Here is a 13614-nt window from a genome sequence, read left to right on the forward strand (position 1 = left end):
AGGCTTGGGATCTGTCCCCTAACCATATCTTTTGTCTTTGGCCCCACTTCTCTGTGTCTGTTGAGTGCAGCATCAATCAGATGGCAGTCATCTAAAAGGACGCATTAAGAGGAACAAAAGGGGGAGCTTGATGGAGGCTCTTCACTCAAGCTTTGTTTTCTGCCTAGCAGAGGCCTTCAAGATCCCTAGGCATTCTGATCACTTTGTATTCCTTGTCCTTTTGCCTGCTTTTTGAATTTTGCCTTTGCCTTTCATATTTGGTACTTTTGGTTGTTTCTGTTCTGGTCGTTGTTCAGTTGTTGTTCTTATTTTTGTACATGCTGTCGGTTGTTTTGTTGCTGTTTATTTTCTTTAAATTATTATTACTCACAAAAATGATATTTTAATACGTTACCCCATGTAATATGTATTTTAAACCACATAAAATTTTTTTGTCTTATGTTTTCACACAAAACAGATAGAAACACATTAAGATACAGTACAAGTCAACAGTAACCAATGCTGTGCAGCAGCAAATGATGCCTAAAATGTCCATGGAAAAAAGAAGAAAAACTCATTACTGTTGTCTCATAAATCACGTCAGTTTTCTAGTCATTTGCTCAAAACATACGCTGCTACAATATTGCTAAGTACATGCTTCTGAATAAATTAGCATACATCATTAACAGGAAACTCATTCCCAAAATACTGTGCTTCTGAATTGAAGATCTGCCTCATTCACTGGTCACAGGTCTTCATTTCAGAGTAAACACATTCACACTGGGATGAGCTTTTGAACTGAAGACAGAACTCTTGACTAATGAATGGATTCCAAATTCTGCCTGGACAGGACTCTTGACCAGGTTCTGTCTGATGTGAACACATTTCTTAAGTGTGCACTGCTCTGACATGCCAGAAGTATTTATTTAACAGTATTTCGCAAAAAATGCATACGTTTTGCACATTATTTGCATACGACCAGTTGATGTGTGGGTTATGCAACATGAGTAATATGAGATTTTTTTATGGACAATTTCATATTGTTTATTGTGGCACAGGATTGGTCACATAGACACCAGTTCTATCTGATTGTTTGTTATTTACAGTACTTGTTTACCTGAACTTGGAGAGAATGCTTACATATAGGAACAAAGCAGCCGAAGCGGGGGTGCTGGGTTGTGTCTAAGGTATTTCATTGGTGAATGCTGCACCCCCCGGACCAGAACCATTATAAGTATGGATGCTTGCATTCTGCTCTGTCTCTTTCTAATTGGGACAATGTTTTTATGTTGATATGTGGTGCAGTTTTTGTGTCATATGTGCTAATGCATGAACTTCCTGAAAAATTCATCCTCAGTTTCATCAATCCAAAAAGAATTTTCCCAATAGCATTGTGTAGGCTCAAAATGTTTTTTTGGCAAACATCAGGAGTGCACTGATATTTTTTTGGAGAGCAATGGCTTCTTATAGGTGTTTTGCCAAGAATGCCATGCCTGTCTGTTGTTTTGAATATGATAGACTCGTGAATAGAAGTGTTAAGCTGTTCCAATGATTCCTTCAGCCCTTTAGCTGTTACTCTGTGCTTTTTTCTTACCTCATGGAGCATTCTGTGTTGTGCCTTTCGAGTCATCTTGGAAAGGCGTCCACTTCTAGAGAGAGTAACCACAATAGTGAATCATCTCCATGTATACAAAGATTGTCTAACTGTGGACTGAACTCTTTGAATTTATTTTGTAACCCTTTGCAGCTGGATGCAAATCCATAATTCTTGATCATAGATCTTCTGAGATCTTTGTTGTCACAGATGCTTTCTGTGAATAGCAAAATTAAAATGTTTGAGTTTTTTTTTATTGGTCAAAGTATCTGTAAGCCACACCTCCAATCTCATTTTCATTAATTGGACTCCAGGTTTGCTAACTCCTGACACCAGTTGGCATCAGCCTAGAGGTTCACAGACTTGTTCCAACATACGCTGTGAAGTTTCAATGATGTATTCAATATGTACAAGAAGAATAATATAATTTGTGCATTATTAGTTTAAACAGGTTGTTTTTCATTATTGTAACTTGGATTAAAGTTAAACAAATTTATACATAATTTTGGAATACTATGTAAAGTCGTTTCTACCCTCAGCCATCAGGCTCTATAATAAGTCACTCCTCCAGTCAAGGTGGTCTTGTTACCTGTTTGGTGAATGGTACTGAGCTGGTCTAACAGACATCTTAACAGACAATGACGCTGTGTGCCAATATACTGTGACAATGACTGACTTCCTGTACTGTGAAGCTGTAACGGATAACTATGTGCAATTCTAATCACTTTACACTTAGCAAATTTTTTAATGATTAACTTATTAGTAGATAATTTTTCTTATATGTATATTTGAGTCTGTTACTGCATTGTCTGCTGTTGTTCCCTGCAATTTCCTTCGGGATTAATAATCTACCTATCTATCTATAAACAGAACTTTATTTTTCCCCAGGGGGAAATTTCGGTTTTTACAAAAGCCCTTTAAATAAATAAATATACACATACTATGGCCTGAAAACACAGCAGAATGACTAAAAGTAAGAAACTTAACAAGAAATAAACTTCTGACTTGGAAGTCACAGTGAGGCATTATGAAGATGTAGTGCTGTTGGTATAAAGGAGCCCCCATAGTATTTCTTGACACACATCTGCTCAATACAGTATTTTATTGGCTTAAAGGTCTCAGTATTAGTGTGTCAGAAAGGGGATGTGCAGCATTGTTCATAATGGCTTTTCATAATGGTTTTGTTTTGTTTAAATAAAGGTTCATAATGGTTTTGTTTAAATTCCCTCATCCTCTGCTACCTCCAGGGGGTCCAGAGTGCATCCCTTAACTGAGGCTGCTCTTTTAATTAGCTTGTTGATTTGGCGGGCCTCTCTTGAAGAGATGTTACCAGCCCAGCATACCACACATAGACAATCACACTGGCAATCACAGAGATATAGAAGATTTGAAGAATATCATGTCCCACATTAAAGGAGTGCAGTCTCCTAAGAAAAAATAGCTTGCTCTGCTCTTCCTTATATAGTTCTTCTGTACTACAAGACCAGTCCAACCTGTCATTAATGTGGACCTCCAAGTACTTGTAAGAGTATCCACTCCTTGAATAGTTACCAGACTCAGAGGGTGTTTGGTGTGATGAAAGTCAATAACCAGTTCCTTGGTTTTTGCTGATGTTAAGATGCAGATAATTCTCTTTACACCAAGATAATAAAGTTCTCTACCAGACTCCTCTACTCCGTCTCATCCCCTTTATCAATATACTCCATAAATGCAGAATCATCTGAGAATTTCTGCAAGTGACATGACTTGATTTTATATTTATAGTCTGAGGTGTACTGAGTGAAGAGAGAAGGAGACAGTCCTGTTCCTTGTGGTGCTCCAGTGTTGCTCACGTCCATAGCAGAGACACAGCCCTTGAGTCTCATAAACTGTGGTCTGCCTGACAGATAGTCCATTATCCAGGATACCACAGGCCCGTCCACTTGCATATCTCTGAGTTTACCACTTCTATCTATCTATCTATCTATCTATCTATCTATCTATCTATCTATCTATCTATCTATCTATCTATCTATCTATCTACCAGTTCCATAAGTGTTCAGATCCTTTTTCTTGCCACTGTAAATTGCTATTTTATTTTCCATTGCTGTACCTCATAGTTTGCATTTGCCTTGCTCTTGTACTATGTACTCTGTTGCCTGTTTGCTTGTCCTTTATTTGTAGGACAATGCCCTTCCACAGTGACAGTGGATTTAGTGAATTGGCTGAAAATTTAAAAAAAATGTTTGGGCAAAGTACAAGCAATTTAAACTCTGAAGAGCATATAAAGCCGCACAGTTTCACGGACAGCTAAGAGTGAACAGCTGCTTCTGGCCCAGCAAAAACAAAAATGTTTCAAGTGATGTCTGTTTTCTGTATTCTGCTGTGTGCTGCTTTTCTTGGTGCATCTGCTTCATCTGAAAAAGGTACAGTAAACTGACTCTCTGAATGACTGGGGGAGTATAGCTGAATCAAATATATTACACAGATAACCATGAGATATCTTTAAATGGAATAAGTGTTTATAAGTAACATAGAAAGTTGGAAATTTGTAACCAGGAGATGCAGAAGGTCCTTTGTGGCATCACTCGTGTTTTCATTTGTGTTCGTATTTATAATAATTAAATGCAGTAAACTGAACGGTTCACCAAGGAGAATAAGCCTCAGACTCGGGTTGCTTTTTTTTTCCTGGGAGAAAATCCGATGAGGTGAAAAAGTCTGAGTTAGAGGAAGAGAGGATGATTCTTGACATTCCTGGAGGGTCTTGAAAACAGCAAGTGTCCTTATCGGTAATCATCAGAGGAGCAATTGTTGCACAGCATTTTATTTATGCTGAGAAGGTAGATAAAGGGAAGTTTCCAAAAGAGTAGTCAGACATGCCAGGCCAGTAGTATTAAGATTAACGCAGCAATCACAAGTAAGTAGAATAAGTAGGATTCAAAATGTCTTGACAGGCCAAGATATAAAACAAATAAAAAGGCAAAAGAAATTGCTCAATAATGTCTTCTTGCATTGATGAGTCATTTCCTTAGACAAACAAAATGCAGACACTTAGAACAACAAATCTCAATCTTCTAAAACAAGCCGGTATGGCATCAAACGTGGAAATGCACACATAGAACTCACAAAAATGAGAACAATCAGCATTGTAGACGGGAGTGACACAAAAAGATGGTGATGGTAAAAGTAAATTATAAATCATTCCTTTTGTGACTATAGTATGGATGACACGTCAGTAGAGCACCTAGAGAGGAATATTGTGTAGTTTGAAAGTTTTGCTGTTGAGTTGATGTAATCTGTTAAAACACATTTATAATGTCTTCAAACTGTTTTCCTTATCAGTAAATTGTGTGAGAGTGAGAGGGCCACAATGGCTGTAAGCTTACGTAATTAGTAACCATTTACTGCTCCTAATGAGACAAACTTCTTGCATGCCTTGGTTTTAAAGATTCAAAATCCTTATTTCATGTTTTTTATTGTTAGCCGGCAGCCAAATAATAATGAAATGTAAAGTCGGCCAGCAGATAACCAACCAACATGATCTCATTTGCCTTATGTGGTCATCATACAACATCCATCCATCCATTTTCCAACCCGCTATATCCTAACACAGGGTTATGGGGGTCTGCTGGAGCCAATACCAGCCAGCACAAGGCAGGAACCAATCCTGGGCAGGGCGCCAACCCACCGCAGAACACACACACACACACACTGGGGACAATTGAGGATCACTGATATACCTAACCTGCATGTCTTTGGACTGTGGGAGGAAACCGGAGCACCCAGAGGAAACCCACGCAGACATGGGGAGAACATGCAAACTCCACACAGGGAGGACCCGGGAAGCCAACCCGGGTCTCCTAACTGCGAGGCAGCAGCGCTACCCACTGCGTCACCGTGCCGCCCCTCATACAACATCTGTTTTCATAAAATATTTTAAAAAGTGAAGGTTTATCTGTTCGGGGCCACAAAATATGATTATGGGACTCTCAGAAGAAAAGAAGATCAGTAGTTCTAGAAAATTGTGGTGTGGCAAAATGAGAGCAATAACAAGCCACAGAATCACATAGCATGTTTCGCATAACAGCAAATTGGTTGAAGCAAATATGGTGTCCCTCCAGAAATTCAGTCTCCTATCTCAGAGATCGCTGGTCGTCATCTGTTGGCTCGCTTTATACATCATTATCATTTGTCTGCCATTAAGATAAAAAGAAATAATAAAAGGCTTGTGAATCTTAAAAAGTAAACCAATTAAAATTAAGGCAAAAGAAGTGTTGTCCATTAAGTCAATATCACATTACATGAATTCTAGTAGGAGGGAACGACAAACTTCATGACTGCAGTATGTTGATTTATACAACTAGAAATCACTGGGGATGTGAAATTACCTGACTGTGTAACGACTTTCCATCATGGTTTAATACTCCCAAAAAATCACATGCTTGCTCCTTTTTCTGAAAGCTGATAACGTGCTGAGTCTGTATGGAGGCTTTAAAGCCACAGACCATGTCCCTTTTTATTTTCTTCTATACATAAAACATGAGATATCAGACAGACAAGCTCCTCTTCTTTTTATTAGGTTCAAAACACAAATGTTCCTTTTTTCTTGTTGCTGCATTATAGGCATTGCACTTCCGGGAGGGCACTCATTGTTTGTCAGATTTTATGCACACAGAGGCCACCCCTGCAACCTAAGACGAACGTTAAGGAAAATCTGACGAGAACAGGCCATTCAGCTCAACAGAGCCTGATGATCTAATCCACTTAATTCCTCCAAAATAACATCAAGTCAGATGTTGAAGGTCTCTAAAGTCCTACTGTCTACCACACTACTTGATAACTTATTCTGTGTGTCTGTTGTTCTCTGTGTGAGGAAATTTACCCTTAAAAAGAAATCAACTGTGTCCCGTGTCATTGATGAACTCATTTTAAAGTAACAGTCTCAATCTACTGTACTCATTACTTTCATAAAAGTTAAAGCTTTTTTTAAACTCCTTGATCATGTCACCTCTTAATCTCTTTTTGCTAAATCAGAAAAGGTTCAGCTTCTTCAGTCTTTCCTCATAACTCATCCCCTGCCCTGCTGGAATCAGCCTAGTTGCTCTCCTCTGAACTGTTCAACTTTGCCAAGGTGAGCCATGGACTATTGGACTGAGTCATTGGCCAAGTCAGACTACGTGACTGGCTGCCCCCAATTCACTAAGATTATGTGAATGAAGTCTACAACTGAAAATTGCTGGAAAATTCGTGACATGACCTTTAGCAGCAGTAATAGGTTACTAATTACAGTAAGAAAGTAGTTGGAACAAAAATCCGCAAGTGCAAGTAACTCAAGATCAGAGTTTCACACCCAGACTGGAGATACTTTTATGATATTTTACTCGCAAGATCAACTAAGTGTGACATAGAACTTCATTTAAAATCGAATGAAGAAACGCAGAAGCAGTAATGTGACAGATGTCTGAAGGTTCTTCTGTGTTAATGCTAAGAACAGCCTCTCATTTAAGGCACTGAGTCTTTATCCTTTCTAAAATGAAGTCTTTTAATGTTTTAGTGAAGCTTTATTATTTTTTAACAGAGTTGAGAAAGTGCATTTTATGTAATAGTAATAACACCTCAGTTGTCAGTGCATTACTTTCTGGACATTCAGTTGAAGCACACTGCCATCTATGGGTTTTGTCAAAAACTGCAGTTTTTTGGCCTCTGCTTCCAGCCTGCATCCCAGTACAAAAACACAAACTGTCCATCTCGTCCACTTGACATGTAAGACCTGGGTGATGGATGCTTCCTGCCAAAGAAGGCGTCCCAGCACAAAATTAAAGAGTGGAGGGAAACACTTGACTTTCGTCATGCCAATAGCGTGCGCAGAAATTCCTTTGCGGCAGATGGGATCATCCAGTTTGTTGACTTTTTGGCACATTTTTGCAGCTGTAAGTTTATGCTGGAACTGTTTTTGTGTCACTGAATTATGGTAGAAATTGTATAACTTTGTTTTGTTAGCACAGAAGGCCTTAAGGATAATATTAAACAGAATCATAACTCATCTTTGTTTGGATAAAACATTCATTTTAATGCAGCTTGTGAAATATGAAATTAGACAATATTTGTGTTTTCACTAAATTCTCACTCAGTTGATGTATTACTCAGCTTTTAAATTTCAAGTAGCTTTAAGGATGTACCCAGCTGGCAGGTGTATGTCAGAGGCAAGGGTCCCACCAGGATGGCGCAGTGCAGGGTGGAGTTTCAGGGGGGATAGAGAACACGTCCTGTGTATGCCTGCCAGCTTCTGACCACATGGGCCACTAGTAGGTGGTACTGTATGTCCTGTAGGTGACTTGTGTGCTCAATATAAAGAATGGAGGGGAGGCTTTGGAAGTAGCATGCTTGGTGTACCACATACTGCATTTGAGATATGATGAAAACGGGCGGCACAGTGGGTAGCGTTGCTGCCTCGCAGTTAGGAGACCCAGGTTCACTTCCTGGGTCCTCCCTGCGTGGAGTCTGCATGTTCTTCCTGTGTCTGTGTGGGTTTCTTCCAGGTGCTCCGGTTTCCTTCCACAGTCCAAAGACATGCAGGTTAGGTGCAATGGTGATTCTAAATTGTTCCTAGTGTGTGCTTGGTGTGTGTATGTGTGTGTGCATGCCCTGCGGTGGGCTTGCGCCCTGCCCGGGGTTTGTTTCCTGTCTTTTCAGCCCCCTGCACTATACACCTCAGCTCATGTTCACCATATTTGTTTTTCATTTCAGATGATTTTTGCCCCATCCCGTTTTTTGAAAATGGAATGGTGACACCAGAAGTGGGATCTTCTTACTCGTATGGCATCTCAGCCATATTTTCTTGTAATGATTTTTATATTCTTGAAGGACCCACAACAGCTACCTGCGAGATAGACAGAACATGGCAGCCTTCCCCTCCTGTCTGTGTCCTTGGTAAGTGTGTCCTCCTTATTTGGGTTATGAATGGATGGATTGATGCATGTTAAAATGAAAATAGGAAATGTTTTACGTTATTACTGTAGTTAATGTCTAGTACTGTCGAAATTCACATTCTTCCCATCCTTTCACTTTCAAAATCTGCTTGACTTTTTAGGGGACTCCAGCAGCAATGGTGACAAATGACATTTAGATATGGCTTTTAGAAATCAGACCATTTAACAATTAAAAGATTACATGGTGGGACACTGGGAAATGAGATTGAGTTTTAAAGATTAAAAGTAATTTTTTTTTAAATAATATATGTAATCCCCATTCCTAGCTTTTTCAAACATCCTTCCATCCTTTGCCATCTGATTGCTCCCAAAATACACTATGCACCAGTAACTTCGCGTCTCTGCTGCTCGTGTATGTGGATTTCACTTTCACCAAACAACAAATCTTTTAATTCTCGCGGATATGTCTCTTCATTGGGAAGAAACACTACTTTTCCTTGATGGCAACACAGTATCTACATACTTCTGTCATATCACCTACTGTATGTCCTCATATTCGATCTCTTTTCGCTTTTACCTTTTCATCAATATCACATTGAATTTTGATTCCGTGTTTGGAATTACATCGTGACAACGCAACGTATAACTGCCCATGAGTGAATATCGTTTCTTTCTCTCTACAAGAAATGTGTCTGACAAAAGCATTCACACAAATGAGAAATGATTGAACCGTGTGTGTTGTTATGTGGGCAGGACTTTTCCAAATCTCCTTGCATAAGCTTTTGTCTTGCAGCGCTTGAAATTTTCTCTTGCGGGATTTCATTTTCACCAAACAACAAATCTCTTAATTCTCGTGAATAGGCCTTTTCATTGGGAAGAAACACTACTTTTTTTATCCCTGATGGCAACATGAATTAGACAATCTACAAGTCTTTGACTTAAAGTTTATATCCGAACAATATATTTGATCTCTTTTCGCTGTTCTGTTATTTCACTGAGTAATAATTTACGTTTGTTTTGTGCTAATGCGATCTTTACTATCCTTTTTATGAGACTTTCGAATTTTTGTACTTCCATTATCTCTAACCTGCTCTGCATGTGTACCGCTCCAACGTTTTTGAATTCTTTACGACATTCTACTTTGTCATCTACTCTTTGTCTTCTATTTCAGGCGTTTTTCTCGCGGGACATAAAAGTGTCTCTCTGAGATTTTTTTTTTCCAAGATTTTTTTTTATAATAGAGAGATTTATTCCTATAAAGACTCATAAGCCAGGAGCAGCCCCAGCAGTACTGGGGAGAAGGCAGGAATTTAATCTGGATGGAACACTGACCTTGGTTGATTTTTTTTATTCATCACCCTTCATATTGTGGTTTTGATGGAAACTCGTGGACTGAGTTGTCATCATTCAGAAGCCATGTTCATCACAACCACACCTCACCAATTCAGAGTCTCCATTTTATCCACTGTGCAGATCTTTAGGATATGTCAGTAGCTGTTAAAACCCCACAGGCCCAGGGAGAACTTCACACCAAAACTGACCAGACTGATATTCAGACTCATTTCTTGGAGATGTAAGGCAGAACTACCCCTGTGCCACGATAATAAAAAGTTAATGCTTTCTCATGAACTCTTAAAACATAATACAATACAATAAAATATATTTTGTGTAGTGCTCTTCGCAATTCTCAGTTAAAATACAAGCATAGATTATACTAATTACGGTACTTAATACAGAACTGGTACACATATAAATACAGATTTGTTAAAACACACAAAGATCATGGTAGAAACTAAAAAAACATACATGTAAACCTACAGTATCTATCCATTAATTAATTGATGAACTATGGCCAGTTGATAATGGAGGAGATTAAAATCGTGAAAGAGAAAGTCAAAAATAAAGTCACCATCCTGGAGACCTTGGCCAACTGGCCACCTACCTGCTCCTGGGTTTTCTATATTGAGTCTGTGTTGGCTGTCTAATCTGATAAGAGAATGTCTCCATTTGAGATGACTTTTCCATATGCAAGAGAGCAGCCTGGCAAGTAGAGGCAGATAGCAAGACAAGAAACAGAAGAGAAGAGGGGTAGTAATAGTTTAAAAATATTGTATTACATATAAATAAAAGAAAAAAAACTTAAGCAATCAAAAACAAATCCAGTCATTTTTTAACCCAATTTTCCACTTCTAATTCAGAGGAACTGATACTTATCCCAGGGGTAATGAGGATAAGGTGTGAATCCTCCATAGATGGAGCATCAGTTTAGCACATGGCATATTTACACTTACAAACACTTACACACACACACACACACACACATATATGCAATTTGTGTCATTCCATATCTAACACATACAGCTTTGGGAAGAAACTCAGCAAATACATGGAGAGAACATGCAAACTCCACACCAGACTGGTGACCAGGCTGAAAGTGACCAGGCTGGGATTTGAATGCAGTCTTCTGGAGCTGTGAGGGCAGAATCTGTAACCATTGCAACCTTAATATAAAGTAAATAATTTGCCAAACTGTTTGGAATAAATTAGCTGTTAAAAACATAAACACTCAAATAACAAATTTCTAGCATGGATTTTCTAACCCCTTTAATCTACTTTATGGTCACTGGATGTTTGTGCCTATTGCAGTAGTTTTATTCACAGGATGGGGACCAACCCCAGACAAAGTACCAGTCACGCTAACTGGCACTGGCTCATCGATTTAGAGTAGAAAATTAATATCCTCCTATTCACAGCAAACAAGTCTGAAAGTGAACACAATGTGTGACATTCTGGTACATTTGGAGATTTGGTTGGCTGGTCTACAAGTTGAAGTACTTTAAAATCGTTTTTATCACAATCGTGTTTATTAACAGTGGGGCATATTCCAAAATAACAGTTATAACAGAATGTAATAACTTACATTAGTAGTGTACATAAAATACATTTTTAATACCATCTTACAATATTATGGAGCTTTCCCAGATGGCAAAGTCCAACTCCAATGATGTAAAGATCTCCTGTGCTGCTGTCCATTGTTGGATGTCAAGGCTCTGTGGCTCACTGGACATCACATTTCTTAAACATAAACATTTTCAAAGAAGAACCGGATAGAGATTTAAATCTGTACTGAAATCTCAAGCTAAAATTGCTGGCTGTATCCTAACATGATAAGATAGCAAATCACTGTGATGCTTTGCCAATAAATTACAGAGTCTTGTAAATATTGACTCATTATAAACTTTAGATAACGCAGCTGTGAAGTCATTTTGAGTGTAACAGAAATGCTAAGTCAGCACTTAGTCACCATAGTATAAAGTGTCATCAAGCCATCTTTCATACATTTCTACATACTGTAAGTTAAATTGGTTTTATTTTTTACTTTGATAGAGATAAACATCAATTCACTCACCCGTTTTGATTTCTCAGCACAGAAGAAGTGAGGGGCAGAGGCAGAAGCAGATTGTAAGCTATACAACAACACCGCCCACTGCATTCTGGTGCAGTAAGGGGTGGTGATGAATAAATTAACAATATCATTACTATCGTATTGAGTAGACGAAGATTATCATTATTATCAAATTTTATAAATACATAAACATCTAACCTTGTATCTTCCTTATGTGGAAGCACGCTGTCAACCAACCCTATGGTATCCCGTGTCCTGTTCGAAGTGCACTTCGAGTGTGTGTGACTGCAGGTGTTTCGCTGTTTTGCCATCAGGAGCAGCTGTCAAACGAGTAAAAGAAAACATACAAGTCCAAGCTGAAGTAACCGCTGCCAAGGTGAAAATGAAACGGTAAACTAATTCTTAGTTGAGGTCGCACAGAATGTTTCTGTTTCAGAGTAGACAAGTTCTCAAACTGGCCAGTTCTTTTATGTTGCAATTTCAAAAGAGTGTACAGCTTGCTATATTCAATATATATTTTAATGAAAATTAACTGTCTTCACAAATTTCCTTGAAGAATAAGTCTGCTAAATTTCAACAAAATCCATTTGGTCACAGCCAAGTTGTTTCATGTACGTAGACAGACATGGCTATCAAAGTGGGTGTTTTTTGTATTATATGCAAATGCACCTACAGTTAAAAGAAGTACAGCACGCTGTATTATCAAACCTAGGAAAAAAAGTGGCAGGAGAATGAAAGGAAAGAATTTCTTCAAAGTAGAGGTTTGAGCTATTATTAATACAACTCTTATTAAAGAATAGCACTGTTGTGGTGGAATTAGCACTGTAATGAGACAAAGCATTGAGATTTCAGAATTTAATCTTAACTTACAGATATAAACAAGTTTGTTGGTATCTTTAGAGCTCTTTGAAAAAGCTTCCTGAAATAGATTACATGAAAATGGCCTGGACACATTTATTTGTACACCTATAAAAGATCACAAATAATTGGATCAGAGTGGTTTTTCAAACTAGCTGTTTCCTTTAATTAGTGTCACACATGTCTTCAATCGTGCAATTATTTGACAAAGTTAAATGGAGAAAAGTCATCACTCTACTGTTTAGTATCATCGGCTGTCCCACACTGAACATGGACCAGAGAATGCAAAGGAGAGAAAAGCTGTAAGACCAAGCAGCTTGATGTTCTTGTGACAGCAGTTGCAAATATTATTAAGATGTTTAAGGTCCAATGGACTGTAGCCAGCCTCCCTGGATGTGGCTGCAAGAGGAAAATCAACCCCATCATGAGTAAAAGGGTAATGACAATGGTTGACAGAAAGCCAAGGACAGCTTCCAAAGAGATACAACCTGAACTCCAACGTCAAGGTCCATCAGTGTCTGATCGCACCATCCTTCGCTTTTTGAGTGGACGTGGGTTCATGGAAGAAGATAGAGGAGGACTCTACATAAAAAAGGCAGACTGGAATTTAATAAAATGCATATTGACAAGCCACAGTGCTTCTGGGAGAATGTTACTTGGACGGGTTAGACAAAAACTGGAGCTTCTTGGCAAGTCACATCAGCTTTGTGTCCACAGATAAAAAATGAAGCTTTCAAATAAAAGAACACCATACCTACTGTGAAACATGAAGGAAACTCGGTTGTTGTTTTGGGGCTGCTTTGCTGAACCTGGCAGGGAACAATGAAAAGTCAAGACTATCAAGACATTCTGGAACAAAATGTACTGCC

The 13614-nt window shown here is 38.5% G+C and overlaps 2 protein-coding genes across 3 annotated transcripts in view; both read left to right on the top strand.

Annotated features, from left to right (window-relative positions):
* LOC114647906 (C4b-binding protein alpha chain-like) overlaps positions 1 to 13614 on the top strand; it is a 522597-nt gene that overhangs the window by 78780 nt on the left and 430203 nt on the right. The gene's annotated exons all lie outside the window — the stretch shown is intronic.
* LOC127527155 (C4b-binding protein alpha chain-like) overlaps positions 1 to 13614 on the top strand; it is a 50153-nt gene that overhangs the window by 23360 nt on the left and 13179 nt on the right. Inside the window, exons 1-2 of one of the 2 annotated variants that reach the window (XM_051924847.1) lie at positions 3811 to 3978; positions 8300 to 8482. In XM_051924847.1, coding sequence (XP_051780807.1) covers positions 3903 to 3978; positions 8300 to 8482 — 259 coding nt within the window. In that variant the 5' untranslated portion in view covers positions 3811 to 3902. Of the gene's footprint in view, positions 1 to 3810; positions 3979 to 8299; positions 8483 to 13614 lie in introns of those variants that run through there. The other variant, XM_051924845.1, reaches the window with a different exon arrangement.

The sequence above is a fragment of the Erpetoichthys calabaricus genome, chromosome 3 (genome assembly GCF_900747795.2).
Source record: "Erpetoichthys calabaricus chromosome 3, fErpCal1.3, whole genome shotgun sequence".
Taxonomy (NCBI): Eukaryota; Metazoa; Chordata; class Cladistia; order Polypteriformes; family Polypteridae; genus Erpetoichthys; species Erpetoichthys calabaricus.